Source organism: Heterodontus francisci, unplaced genomic scaffold (assembly GCF_036365525.1).
Source record: "Heterodontus francisci isolate sHetFra1 unplaced genomic scaffold, sHetFra1.hap1 HAP1_SCAFFOLD_1516, whole genome shotgun sequence".
Taxonomy (NCBI): domain Eukaryota; kingdom Metazoa; phylum Chordata; class Chondrichthyes; order Heterodontiformes; family Heterodontidae; genus Heterodontus; species Heterodontus francisci.
In genome coordinates this window covers 1-14,621 of record NW_027140622.1, presented here as the reverse complement: position 1 = coordinate 14,621, position 14,621 = coordinate 1, and the positions used below count along the sequence as shown (strand labels likewise).

General features: G+C 52.9%; 1 protein-coding gene across 1 annotated transcript; it reads left to right on the top strand.

Annotated features, from left to right (window-relative positions):
- Positions 1 to 95: 95 nt before the first annotated feature.
- LOC137360270 (uncharacterized) lies at positions 96 to 14,323 on the top strand. Its single transcript, XM_068025771.1, has 7 exons — positions 96 to 277; positions 5,218 to 5,270; positions 6,913 to 7,103; positions 8,437 to 8,512; positions 9,670 to 9,856; positions 10,367 to 10,547; positions 14,189 to 14,323. The coding sequence occupies exons 1-7, from the start codon at positions 150 to 152 to the stop codon at positions 14,306 to 14,308; spliced, it is 936 nt and encodes a 311-aa protein (XP_067881872.1). The 5' UTR covers positions 96 to 149; the 3' UTR covers positions 14,309 to 14,323.
- Positions 14,324 to 14,621: the final 298 nt, after the last annotated feature.

The window sequence follows — 14,621 nt, the reverse complement described above, 5'->3', positions numbered from 1 at the left end:
GAAGGGGTTAGAGCCAATCAACGGCTGAGGGGGGGGGCAGGACAGCCAATCAGCGGCTGAGGGGGGGGGCAGGACAGCCAATCAGCGGCGGGTTTAGCGCCGGGCCGGCCGCCATCTTGTCTGCGGTGAATGGCGGCGAAGAGGCGACGATGTGGAGCCGGGTTTGTGCCTCTGTGCAACGGCTGCTGCTTGCCGCTTCGGCCCGAGGCCGAGGCCCAGGAGCCGGAGTCAGGAGGAGAAGGAGATTCCGGGCCGTCAGGAAGCGGCCGCGCTGCAGGTAAAGAGGCGGCTCCTCACCGAGAAACAGCAGAGATACCAGGGCCTGGTATAAATCATCAATATAGTGGAATAAATCATCAATATAGTGAATAAATCATCAATATAGTGAATAAATCATCAATATAGTCAATAAATCATCAATATAGTGAATAAATCATCAATATAGTGAATAAATCATCAATATAGTGAATAAATCATCAATATAGTGAATAAATCATCAATATAGTCAATAAATCATCAATATAGTGAATAAATCATAATAGTGAATAAATCATCAATATAGTGAATAAATCATCAATATAGTGAATAAATCATCAATATAGTACAATAAATCATCAATATAGTGGATAAATCATCAATATAGTGGAATAAATCATCAATATAGTGGAATAAATCATCAATAGTCAATAAATCATCAATATATCAATAAATCATCAATATAGTGAATAAATCATCAATATAGTCAATAAATCATCAATATAGTCAATAAATCATCAATATAGTCAATAAATCATCAATATAGTCAATAAATCATCAATATAGTGGAATAATCATCAATATAGTGAATAAATCATCAATATAGTCAATAAATCATCAATATAGTGAATAAATCATCAATATAGTGAATAAATCATCAATATAGTCAATAAATCATCAATATAGTCAATAAATCATCAATATAGTCAATAAATCATCAATATAGTCAATAAATCATCAATATAGTCAATAAATCATCAATATAGTGAATAAATCATCAATATAGTCAATAAATCATCAATATAGTCAATAAATCATCAATATAGTCAATAAATCATCAATATAGTGGAATAAATCATCAATATAGTGAATAAATCATCAATATAGTCAATAAATCATCAATATAGTGGAATAAATCATCAATATAGTGAATAAATCATCAATATAGTGAATAAATCATCAATATAGTCAATAATCACAATATAGTCAATAATCATCAATAATGAATAAATCATCAATATAGTCAAGAAATCATCATAATATTGAATAATAAATCAATCAATATAAATCATATTGATGAAAAATCATCAATATAGTGAATAAATCATCAATATGTGAATAAATCATCAATATAGTCAATAAATCATCAATATAGTGAATAAATCATCATATGTGGAATAATCAATCAATATAGTCAATAAATCATCATATAGATATAATCACAATATCAATAAATCATCAATATAGTGAATAAATCATCAATATAGTGAATAAATCATCAATATAGTCAATAAATCATCAATATAGTGGAATAAATCATCAATATAGTTGAATAAATCATCAATATAGTGGAATAAATCATCAATATAGTCAATAAATCATCAATATAGTGGAATAAATCATCAATATAGTGAATAAATCATCAATATAGTGGAATAAATCATCAATATAGTGAATAAAACATCAATATAGTGAATAAATCATCAATATAGTGGAATAAATCACAATATAGTTGAATAAATCATCAATATAGTGAATAAATCATCAATATAGTCAATAAATCTCATATAGTGGAGTGGAATAAATCATCAATATAGTGGAATAAATCATCAATATAGTGGAATAAATCATCAATATAGTCAATAAAATCATCAATATAGTGGAATAAATCATCAATATAGTGGAATAAATCATCAATATAGTCAATAAATCATCAATATAGTGGAATAATCATCAATATAGTCAATAAATCATCAATATAGTGGAATAAATCATCAATATAGTGGAATAAATCATCAATATAGTGGAATAAATCATCAATATAGTGGAATAAATCATCAATATAGTCAATAAATCATCAATATAGTCAATAAATCATCAATATAGTCAATAAATCATCAATATAGTCAATAAATCATCAATATAGTGGAATAAATCATCAATATAGTCAATAAATCATCAATATAGTCAATAAATCATCAATATAGTGGAATAAATCATCAATATAGTGGAATAAATCATCAATATAGTGGAATAAATCATCAATATAGTGGAATAAATCATCAATATAGTGGAATAAATCATCAATATAGTCAATAAATCATCAATATAGTGGAATAAATCATCTATATAGTGGAATAAATCATCAATATAGTGGAATAAATCATCAATATAGTGGAATAAATCATCAATATAGTCAAATCATCAATATAGTGGAATAAATCATCAATATAGTGGAATAAATCATCAATATAGTCAATAAATCATCAATATAGTGGAATAAATCATCAATATAGTCAATAAATCATCAATATAGTCAATAAATCATCAATATAGTGGAATAAATCATCAATATAGTCAATAAATCATCAATATAGTCAATAAATCATCAATATAGTCAATAAATCATCAATATAGTCAATAAATCATCAATATAGTGGAATAAATCATCAATATAGTGGAATAAATCATCAATATAGTCAATAAATCATCAATATAGTGGAATAAATCATCAATATAGTGGAATAAATCATCAATATAGTGGAATAAATCATCAATATAGTGGAATAAATCATCAATATAGTCAATAAATCATCAATATAGTGGAATAAATCATCAATATAGTCAATAAATCATCAATATAGTGCAATAAATCATCAATATAGTGGAATAAATCATCAATATAGTGGAATAAATCATCAATATAGTCAATAAATCATCAATATAGTGGAATAAATCATCAATATAGTCAATAAATCATCAATATAGTCAATAAATCATCAATATAGTCAATAAATCATCAATATAGTGGAATAAATCATCAATATAGTCAATAAATCATCAATATAGTCAATAAATCATCAATATAGTCAATAAATCATCAATATAGTGGAATAAATCATCAATATAGTGGAATAAATCATCAATATAGTGGAATAAATCATCAATATAGTGGAATAAATCATCAATATAGTGGAATAAATCATCAATATAGTGGAATAAATCATCAATATAGTGGAATAAATCATCAATATAGTGGAATAAATCATCAATATAGTGGAATAAATCATCAATATAGTGGAATAAATCATCAATATAGTGGAATAAATCATCAATATAGTCAATAAATCATCAATATAGTCAATAAATCGTCAACGTTGGGCAATAAATCGTCAATCTTCTTCTTTGGCCTCCTTGTCTCGGGAGAGAATGGGTAAGCGCCTGGAGGTGGTCAGTGGTTTGTTAAGCAGCGCCTGGAGTGGCTATAAAGGCCAATTCGAGAGTGACAGACTCTTCCACAGGTGCTACAGATAAGATGGGTTGTTGGGGCTGTTACACAGTTGGCTCTCCCCTTGCGCTTCTGTCTTTTGTCCTGCCAACTGCTAAGTCTCTTCGACTCGCCACACTTTAGCCCAGCCTTTATGGCTGCCCGCCAGCTCTGGCGATCGCTGGCAACTGACTCCCACGACTTGTGATCAGTGTCACAGGACTTCATGTCGCATTTGCAGACGTCTTTAAAGCGGAGACATGGACGGCCGGTGGGTCTGATACCGGTGACGAGCTCGCTGTGCAATGCATCCTTGGGGATCCTGCGGCTCACATGGCCAAGCCAACTCAAGCGCCGCTGACTCAGTAGTGTGTATAAGCTGGGGATGTTGGCCGCCTCGAGGACTTCTGTGTTGGAGATACGGTCCTGCCACCTGATGCCAAGTATTCTCCGGAGGCAGCGAAAATGGAATGAATTGAGACGTCACTCTTGGCTGACATATGTTGTTCAGGCCTCGCTGCCGTAGAGCAAGGAACTGAGGACACAGGCTTGATACACTCGGACTTTTGTGTTCCATGTCAGTGCGCCATTTTCCCACACTCTCTTGGCCAGTCTGGACATAGCAGTGGAAGCCTTTCCCATGCGCTTGTTGATTTCTGCATCTAGAGACAGGTTACTGGTGATAGTTGAGCCTAGGTCGGTGAACTCTTGAACCACTTCCAGAGCGTGGTCGCCGATATTGATGGATGGAGCATTTCTGACGTCCTGTCCCATGATCGTTTTCTTGAGGCTGATGGTTAGGCCAAATTCGTTGCAGGCAGCCACAAACCTGTCGATGAGATTCTGCAGACGCTCTTCAGTGTGAGATGTTAACGTAGCATCGTCAGCAAAGAGGAGTTCCCTGATGAGGACTTTCCGTACTTTGGACTTCGCTCTTAGGCGGGCAAGGTTGAACAACCTGCCACCTGATCTTGTGTGGAGGAAAATTCCTTCTTCTGAAGACTTGAACGCATGTGAAAGCAGCAGGGAGAAGAAAATCCCAAACAGTGTAGGTGCGAGAACACAGCCCTGTTTCACGCCACTCAGGATAGGAAAGGGGCCTGATGAGGCGCCGCTATGCTGAATTGTGCCTTTCATATTGTCGTGGAATGAGGTGATGATATTTAGTAACTTTGGTGGACATCTGATCTTTTCTAGTAGTCTGCAGAGACCACGTCTGCTGACGAGGTCAAAGGCTTTGGTGAGATCAATGAAAGCAACGTTGAGGGGCATCTGTTGTTCGCAGAATTTCTCCTTTAGCTAAATCACCAATGTAGGGGCATAAATCGTCAATAAGGGGAATAATTAATGACAGTAATTCATCAATAAGGTTTGAGTCCAGAGGTGGCCCTACTTAATGAAGGTCAGTCAGTCAGTCATTAAGGGATGGCAGTAATGAATGTCGAGACTCCAGAATGGTCAGTAAAGATCCAGCACTAATCGAAAGTCAGTGATAAATGACGATCAATAAAGGTCAAGGATCAGTAAAGGTCAAGCAGTGAATATATTAAGGACAATGAATGTTAATAAATTCATGTCAGTAATAGATCCGTCATTAATTACAACAAGAAACTACATCAGGTAAGAATTAGATGTCAGTAGTAAATTAATGCTTTTAGCACGTGCAAACAAAGTGTCTTTTTTTCTTCTTTCAGTTTGCAGAATACAGAGGAACAGGAGGCTGGACAATGGAAGAGATTTAAGATGGGTATGTTACTCACTTTAGAAATTGTTTATGCTGTTTGTGTCCCCGGCAGTGTCCTGTCAAACCCCCGTCACTCCCCCAGGCTGGATCACGAGACGGACGTGTCGTGGAATCGCCTCCCCCCTCCTGGTTGGCGGCTGAAGACACCACCCAGTCCACCCGCGCCTAATCGGAAGGTCCTTGGGTTGTGTGTCCGTGCTGGTTGAGCTGACCTGGACCCTGGCTCCCTTGGAGATCGGGTGGTCAGCGCTAATTGCCGGTGGGAATTTGCAGACGTCTGTTCGACTGGACGCAGAGAAGATGTATCCACTTTTTTGTTCATTCGTTCCTGGGATGTGGGCGTCGCTGGCCGGGCCAGCATTTATCGCCCATCCCTAATTGCCCCCTTGAGAAGGTGGTGGTGAGCTGCCTTCTTGAACCGCTGCAGTCCGTGTGCGGGTAGGTACACCCACAGTGCTGTTAGGAAGGGAGTTCCAGGATTTTGACTCAGTGACAGTGAAGGAACGGCCGATATAGTTCCAAGTCAGGATGGTGTGTGACTTGGAGGGGAACTTGCAGGTGGTGGTGTTCTCCATGCGTCTGCTGCCGTTGTCCTTCTAGGTGGTAGAGGTCGCGGGTTTGGAAGGTGCTGTCTAAGGAGCCTTGGTGAGTTGCTGCAGTGCATCTTGTAGATGGTACACACTGCTGCTACTGTGTGTCGGTGGTGGAGGGAGTGTATGTTTGTGGATGGGGTGCCAATCAAGCGGGCTGCTTTCTCCTGGATGGTGTCGAGCTTCTTGAGTGTTGTTGGAGCTGCACCCATCCAGGCAAGTGGAGAGTGTTCCATCACACTCCTGACTTGTGCCTTGTAGATGGTGGACAGGCTTTGGGGAGTCAGGAGGTGAGTTACTCGCCTCAGGATTCCCAGCCTCTGACCTGCTCTTGGAGCCATGGTATTTCTTTGGCTACTCCAGTTCAGTTTCTGGTCAGTGGTAACCCCCCAGGATGTTGATAGTGGGGGATTCAGCGATGGTAATGCCGTTGAATAACAAGGGGAGATGGTTAGATTCTCTCTTGTTGGAGATGGTCATTGCCTCGCACTAGTGTCTGCGTCTGCGTGCGTGAGTCCGTCCGTCTGTCTGTGTGTGTGTCTCTGTCTGTCTGTGTGTGTGTCTCTGTCTGTCTGTGTGTGTGTGTGTGTCTCTGTGTGTGTCTCTCTCTCTCTGTGTGTGTGTGTCTCTCTCTCTCTCTCTGTGTGTGTCTGTCCTGTCTCTTTGTGTGTGTGTGTGTTTGTGTGTCTGTCTGTGTGTGTGTGTGTGTGTCTCTCTCTCTCTCTCTGTGTCTCTGTGTGTGTGTCTGTCCTGTCTCTTTGTGTGTGTGTGTTTGTGTGTCTGTCTGTGTGTGTGTGTGTGTGTGTGTGTGTGTCTCTCTCTCTCTGTGTCTCTGTGTGTGTGTCTGTCCTGTCTCTTTGTGTGTGTGTGTTTGTGTGTCTGTCTCTCTGTCTCTGTGTGTGTGTGTGTCTCTCTCTCTCTGTCTGTGTCTCTCTCTGTGTGTGAAGAATGAGACAGTGTGTGTCTAAGCATTGTCGGTGTCTGTCGGGGGAATGGTGGGGGAGGGGTGTCAGTTTACTGGTGACGGTTCTGTTTTTATTCTGTGCCACCCGCAGGCGATCTGGTGGATACGGTGAAGAACACGGCCGAGGGCGTCAAGCAGACGACCAGCACTGTGCTGAACTGGGTGCGGAGCCAGAGCCCCTCGTGCGGCCCCCCCGCGCTTTCGCCAGCCCCCGGCCTCCCGCGGGTCCCGATCAGTCAGTGGCGACTTGCTCCACGTCCTCCGGCCTCCGTGCACAGCCAGGTCAGTCAGTCGGTTCGGTCGGCGCGGCCTCCTGCTGGGCTTGAGAGACCGATGGCAGTTCTGACAAGTGGGAGAGCCTTTGCGGCAGGCCTGTACTGCCCGGGGCGCGGTGGGGGGGGGGGGGCGCTGCCTCAGGAGTGTGGCAGACAGCGAGAGGGATAATATTTTACTCAGCGAGTCATGATCTGAAAGGGCGGCGGTGGCAGGATTTGCTCGTAACCTTCGGAAGGGAGTTGGATAAACACTGGAAAAGACCTGCAGGGATGTGGGGAAAGAGCGAGGGGATCGTCGAATGGCTGCTTTGAAGGGCTGGCACGAGAGTGACGGGCCGAAGGGTCAGATCCTGCGCCGTATGATACTGCCGCCCCATGGGCCTCGCGTGTTGACAAGACACCCAAAGTATCGAATTCCCACCTCCCCCGTCTCCGTCTCAGCCCCAGCCTGTCGGCTGCTGAAACCCTCGTCCGTGCTGTTGTTCTCCCCCACTCGATTCAATCAGGGCTGATCTGTATCTTGACTCCGTCTCCCCTCATTGGTTCCTTAACCCTCATTGCCCCTTCACCCATCAAAAATCTATCGATCCCTGTGTTGAAATTTCCAATTGACCCCCGGCTTCGACAGCTTTTATCGGGGGGGGGGGGAGAGAGGTCCAGATTTCCACTCCCCCCACTCTGTGTGAAGATGTGCTTCCTGACAATCACCCCCTGAACGACCCTGGCACGAATTTACAGGTTCTGCCCCACCCTGCCACCACCGCTCCCCCCACCCCCCTTGTTCCGGACTCCCCCTCCCCCACCTCACACCAGAGGAAACAGTTCTCTCCATCGACCCTATCGAACCCTTTAATCATCTTAAACCCCTCGATCAGATCACCCCCCCCCCCCCCCCTTAATCCTCTACACCCGAGGGAAACACGAGCCCAGTCTCAGAGCTTTCGGTCGAGCAGAGCAGGTGGAGAAAAAACGATTCCCTTCGGCGGGCGGGTCAAGGTGGGAATCGGTAGAGTTAAAACCCGTTGCGTAAAGATCCAGAGGGGAGTTGGAGGGGGGAGGGGGAATGTTTTCACCATGGAGTTGTCAGGAGCTGAGGGCCTGAGCTGCAAAGGTGCTTGTGGCCGATCCCCTCCCCCTCGCCTACCCGATTTCGAAAGGGAGTTGGGCGGGCGAGGGGGGGACCGATGAGGGACTGCCCTGCGGGGGGGGGGGAGGGGGAGAGAGAGCGCAATCGAGCGTGAGGGCGAGGGCAGTCCGGTGGACGGCGAGTTAGGGGTAGGGTATTCACAGCCCCTCGCCCCGTCTGACGCTGCTGCTTTTTTCCTCCCCCCCCTTCGCAGGTGCCGCGGAACTCTCTGGAAGATCCCTGCTCCTGCCTGCCTGTCGAGCCAGCCTGGTCTCCGCTGCCCAGACCAGGTGAGGATTCTTTGACCGTCGGCACCGTGACGGGCTCGCCGACCTCCCTCCCTCCGTTTTCCCCTTCGGCCTCGATCCGCCAGTTCCCTGCCTGTCTCGGCTCCACCCCCCACCCCCCACAGCGGCGGGGAGGGGAGGAGACGGGATGTGTGGAGCTGACCTCCCTCCCCCAGACGTGTAGAGTGCGCGGTCGGCTGAGGGAGTTGGACGGGTGAACAGGAAGGCTCCCGTTTCTGCAGCGCCCCCCTCAAGCACCGGACATCCCGAAGTATTTGCCGGCTGAAGATGCACTTGTGAAGTGTGGTCACTGTTGTAGTATAGGAATCACGGCAACGAATTTGTGTACAGAAAGCAACGAGCAGCACTCCCTCAGTACTGACCCTCCGACAGTGCGGCACTCCCTCAGCACTGACCCTCCGACAGTGCGGCACTCCCTCAGCACTGACCCTCCGACAGCGCAGCGCTCCCTCAGTACTGACCCTCCGACAGTGCGGCACTCCCTCAGCACTGACCCTCCGACAGCGCGGCGCTCCCTCAGCACTGACCCTCCGACAGTGCGGCACTCCCTCAGCACTGACCCTCCGACAGCGCGGCACTCCCTCAGTACTGACCCTCCGACAGCGCGGCGCTCCCTCAGTACTGACCCTCCGACAGTGCGGCACTCCCTCAGCACTGACCCTCCGACAGCACGGCGCTCCCTCAGCGCTGACCCTCCGACAGCGCGGCGCTCCCTCAGCGCTGACCCTCCGACAGCGCGGCGCTCCCTCAGCGCTGACCCTCCGACAGCGCGGCGCTCCCTCAGCGCTGACCCTCCGACAGCGCGGCGCTCCCTCAGCGCTGACCCTCCGACAGCGCGGCGCTCCCTCAGCGCTGACCCTCCGACAGCGCGGCGCTCCCTCAGCACTGACCCTGGAATGGAACTCCACTCTCGGGATGAGAATGGCGAAAGTGGAGGGTGGGGATGGGAGAAGGAGCATAAAAACCAGCGCGTGATGCAACGAGAGGCTGGGTCTGGGTGACGGTGAGGAGTTGTGATTGAGTCGGCAGGAACCCACTGTAGGGAGGGTCTGCCGTTGGCGGCGGGGGAGGGGGGCAGAGTCGCTTGGTCAGCGGTCTCCGGACATCCTGATTAATGATTTCTTCCACACCCACCCCAGCCCGCACACAGCTGCCCATGGCGGAGAGTTTCCTGGCGTCCGGCGACCAGTGTCCAGCAGCGAAGCGGCCTCTGAACAGCCCGCGGGGTTTGGGCAGGGCCAACGGGCACGCGAGGATCAGCTCGACACCACGAAGCCGGACGGGCGGCAGCGTCCAGTTTCCCCGCCTGGAAAACGCCCAGGTCAGGTGGGGTGAGGGAGTCTGTGTTCCCTTGTACTGAGGGGGAAGTGGGGATGCGGAGCACGTTCGCCCCTCTCTGTCACCCTCCACCTCCTTTAACACGCTCACGCACAGATGACCGCTGTCTCGCGTACTCGCTCTCGCTCACGCGCAGATACAAGCTCTCCCCCCCCCCCCCCACCCCAGCTCACATTCGCGCTCACCCTCTCGGGCTCGCACTTGCGCCTGTGCACTGCCTCTCGCTCCCACTCGCTCACCAACGCCACAGCCCGCCCGCGGGCCTGTCTGGAGTCGCGGCTTGAATTCCTTCCCTGCTCCGTCGCACGTTGCCCTCGCGCTTGAGGGATCGCCGTCTGCTTCACTCAGTCCTGCCACGGGTGGCGGAGAACGGATCGTCTTGGTGACTGCGGCGAGCGGGGGGGGGGTTCGGCCTCTCTGACGCGTGTGGAATACTAACGCTGTTTTCTCTCCCCTTTCCCCCCCACCCCCCCCCCCCCCCCCAATTGTCCTAAACAGAGTGCCCAGCCCGAGCCCGCCGAAGCAGGGCCAGCACCAGTTTGTGCCCATGTACAGCAAGACCTTCGAAGTGGGCCGCGCCAGGATCCCCGACACCCCCCACTGCAGCAGCACCGCCTCGGACCCCAGCGTCCCGACTCGCCCGCGACCGACCAGGAGAAATCTCAGCACGGTGGAAGAGGTGATGCACGTCGGCGGGGTGGGGGGGGAGAACAGCGGGCTGACGGACGAGCGGGGTGTTGGGGGGGGTCTGTCTCTGTCTCTCTGTCTCTCTCTCTCTCCCCCCCGTCTCTCTCTCTCCCCCCCCCGTCTCTCTGTCTCTGTCTCTCTCTCTCTCCCCCCCGTCTCTCTCTCTCTCCCCCCCGTCTCTCTCTCTCCCCCCCCCGTCTCTCTCTCTCCCCCCCCCGTCTCTCTCTCTCCCCCCCCGTCTCTCTCTCTCCCCCCCCGTCTCTCTCTCTCCCCCCCCGTCTCTCTCTCCCCCCTCTCTCCCCCCCCCGTCTCTCTCTCTCCCCCCCGTCTCTCTCTCTCCCCCCCCCGTCTCTCTCTCTCTCCCCCCCGTCTCTCTCTCTCTCCCCCCCGTCTCTCTCTCTCTCCCCCCCGTCTCTCTCTCTCTCCCCCCCGTCTCTCTCTCTCTCCCCCCCGTCTCTCTCTCTCTCCCCCCGTCTCTCTCTCTCTCCCCCCCGTCTCTCTCTCTCCCCCCCGTCTCTCTCTCTCCCCCCCCGTCTCTCTCTCTCCCCCCCCGTCTCTCTCTCTCCCCCCCCGTCTCTCTCTCTCCCCCCCCGTCTCTCTCTCTCCCCCCCCGTCTCTCTCTCTCCCCCCCCGTCTCTCTCTCTCCCCCCCCGTCTCTCTCTCTCCCCCCCCGTCTCTCTCTCTCCCCCCCCGTCTCTCTCTCTCCCCCCCGTCTCTCTCTCTCCCCCCCCGTCTCTCTCTCTCCCCCCCGTCTCTCTCTCTCCCCCCCGTCTCTCTCTCTCCCCCCCCGTCTCTCTCTCTCCCCCCCCGTCTCTCTCTCTCCCCCCCCGTCTCTCTCTCTCCCCCCCCGTCCCTCTCTCTCCCCCCCCCGTCTCTCTCTCTCCCCCCCCCGTCTCTCTCTCTCCCCCCCCCCCCGTCTCTCTCTCTCCCCCCCCCCCCGTCTCTCTCTCTCCCCCCCCCCCCGTCTCTCTCTCTCCCCCCCCCCCCGTCTCTCTCTCTCCCCCCCCCCGTCTCTCTCTCTCCCCCCCCCGTCTCTCTCTCTCCCCCCCCCGTCTCTCTCTCTCCCCCCCCGTCTCTCTCTCTCCCCCCCCGTCTCTCTCTCTCCCCCCCCGTCTCTCTCTCTCCCCCCCCGTCTCTCTCTCTCCCCCCCCGTCTCTCTCTCTCCCCCCCGTCTCTCTCTCTCCCCCCCCGTCTCTCTCTCTCCCCCCCCCGTCTCTCTCTCTCCCCCCCCGTCTCTCTCTCTCCCCCCCGTCTCTCTCTCTCCCCCCCCGTCTCTCTCTCTCCCCCCCCGTCTCTCTCTCTCCCCCCCGTCTCTCTCTCTCCCCCCCCGTCTCTCTCTCTCCCCCCCCGTCTCTCTCTCTCCCCCCCCGTCTCTCTCTCTCCCCCCCGTCTCTCTCTCTCCCCCCCCGTCTCTCTCTCTCCCCCCCCGTCTCTCTCTCTCCCCCCCCGTCTCTCTCTCTCCCCCCCCGTCTCTCTCTCTCCCCCCCCGTCTCTCTCTCTCCCCCCCCGTCTCTCTCTCTCCCCCCCCGTCTCTCTCTCTCCCCCCCCGTCTCTCTCTCTCCCCCCCCGTCTCTCTCTCTCCCCCCCCGTCTCTCTCTCTCCCCCCCCGTCTCTCTCTCTCCCCCCCCGTCTCTCTCTCTCCCCCCCCGTCTCTCTCTCTCCCCCCCCCGTCTCTCTCTCTCCCCCCCCGTCTCTCTCTCTCCCCCCCGTCTCTCTCTCTCCCCCCCCGTCTCTCTCTCTCCCCCCCCGTCTCTCTCTCTCCCCCCCCGTCTCTCTCTCTCCCCCCCGTCTCTCTCTCTCCCCCCCCGTCTCTCTCTCTCCCCCCCGTCTCTCTCTCTCCCCCCCCGTCTCTCTCTCTCCCCCCCCGTCTCTCTCTCTCCCCCCCGTCTCTCTCTCTCCCCCCCCGTCTCTCTCTCTCCCCCCCCCGTCTCTCTCTCTCCCCCCCCGTCTCTCTCTCTCCCCCCCCGTCTCTCTCTCTCCCCCCCCGTCTCTCTCTCTCCCCCCCCGTCTCTCTCTCTCCCCCCCCGTCTCTCTCTCTCCCCCCCCGTCTCTCTCTCTCCCCCCCCGTCTCTCTCTCTCCCCCCCCGTCTCTCTCTCTCCCCCCCCCGTCTCTCTCTCTCCCCCCCCGTCTCTCTCTCTCCCCCCCCGTCTCTCTCTCTCCCCCCCCGTCTCTCTCTCTCCCCCCCCGTCTCTCTCTCTCCCCCCCCGTCTCTCTCTCTCCCCCCCCGTCTCTCTCTCTCCCCCCCCGTCTCTCTCTCTCCCCCCCCGTCTCTCTCTCTCCCCCCCCGTCTCTCTCTCTCCCCCCCCGTCTCTCTCTCTCCCCCCCCGTCTCTCTCTCTCCCCCCCCGTCTCTCTCTCTCCCCCCCCGTCTCTCTCTCTCCCCCCCGTCTCTCTCTCTCCCCCCCCCGTCTCTCTCTCTCCCCCCCCCGTCTCTCTCTCTCCCCCCCCGTCTCTCTCTCTCCCCCCCCGTCTCTCTCTCTCCCCCCCCCGTCTCTCTCTCTCCCCCCCCCGTCTCTCTCTCTCCCCCCCCCGTCTCTCTCTCTCCCCCCCCCGTCTCTCTCTCTCCCCCCCCCGTCTCTCTCTCTCCCCCCCCGTCTCTCTCTCTCCCCCCCCCGTCTCTCTCTCTCCCCCCCCGTCTCTCTCTCTCCCCCCCCCCGTCTCTCTCTCTCTCTCCCCCCCCCCCCGTCTCTCTCTCTCCCCCCCCCCCGTCTCTCTCTCTCCCCCCCCCCCGTCTCTCTCTCTCTCCCCCCCCCGTCTCTCTCTCTCCCCCCCCCGTCTCTCTCTCTCTCCCCCCCCGTCTCTCTCTCTCTCCCCCCCCGTCTCTCTCTCTCCCTCCCCCCGTCTCTCTCTCTCCCTCCCCCCGTCTCTCTCTCTCCCTCCCCCGTCTCTCTTTCTCCCTCCCCCCGTCTCTCTTTCTCCCTCCCCCGTCTCTCTCTCTCCCTCCCCCCGTCTCTCTCTCTCCCTCCCCCCGTCTCTCTCTCTCCCTCCCCCCGTCTCTCTCTCTCCCTCCCCCGTCTCTCTCTCTCCCCCCCCGTCTCTCTCTCTCCCCCCCCCGTCTCTCTCTCTCCCCCCCCCGTCTCTCTCTCTCCCCCCCCGTCTCTCTCTCTCCCCCCCCCGTCTCTCTCTCTCCCTCCCCCCGTCTCTCTCTCTCCCTCCCCCCGTCTCTCTCTCTCCCTCCCCCGTCTCTCTCTCTCCCTCCCCCCGTCTCTCTCTCTCCCTCCCCCCGTCTCTCTCTCTCCCTCCCCCCGTCTCTCTCTCTCCCTCCCCCCGTCTCTCTCTCTCCCCCCCCCGTCTCTCTCTCTCCCCCCCCCGTCTCTCTCTCTCCCCCCCCCGTCTCTCTCTCTCCCCCCCCCGTCTCTCTCTCTCCCCCCCCCCGTCTCTCTCTCTCCCCCCCCGTCTCTCTCTCTCCCCCCCCCGTCTCTCTCTCTCCCCCCCCCGTCTCTCTCTCTCCCCCCCCCCCGTCTCTCTCTCTCCCCCCCCGTCTCTCTCTCTCCCCCCCCCGTCTCTCTCTCTCCCCCCCCGTCTCTCTCTCTCTCTCTTCTCTCTCCCCCCTCCCACTTCGGGTGCGTTTACTCACTGACCCCACTGGGACAGGCCTGGTGATTTCTTCATTTTCCCTCCCCCACCCCCCAGACTATTCTCAAGGAGGAGAAGGAGATTTACAGGCAGCTGCTGGAGGTGGTGACTGCAGATTATGTCAACAAATCGTCGCTATCCAGAGTGTTCAGCCCCCTCTCACATAGAGAGCTGTGAGTATCGCGTTAATTTACGTCCCCTCCTGCCTGTACCGTTCAACATCCGCGCCGTGGGAGACCTTTCGGCCCACCGAGTCTGTGCCTGGCCCATCCCAAGTGCGTTCTCGCACCCTCCCCACATCCTGCAGTCCCGTGTTTCCCTCGAGTATTTATCCAGATCCTGACCGCTCGTGTCTCTCCAGTCATCGACCCTTCAGCCCCTCTCTTAGTCTAATCTAAAACGCTGCCATAAAAACAATCTCCTCTTGGCCTTCTCTGCTTGGATCCTGGGCTGATGCGTGTCTTTAACTCCATCCGCCTTGGGTGTCTTC

Bases quoted from the DNA above. Each gene is read 5' to 3' on its own strand.
- LOC137360270 (XM_068025771.1), top strand. From the start codon at position 150: ATGTGGAGCCGGGTTTGTGCCTCTGTGCAACGGCTGCTGCTTGCCGCT. The intron at 5,271-6,912 runs GTATGTTACTCA...TGCCACCCGCAG, and splicing joins ATGGAAGAGATTTAAGATGG to GCGATCTGGTGGATACGGTG. The intron at 7,104-8,436 runs GTCAGTCAGTCG...CCCCCTTCGCAG, and splicing joins CGGCCTCCGTGCACAGCCAG to GTGCCGCGGAACTCTCTGGA.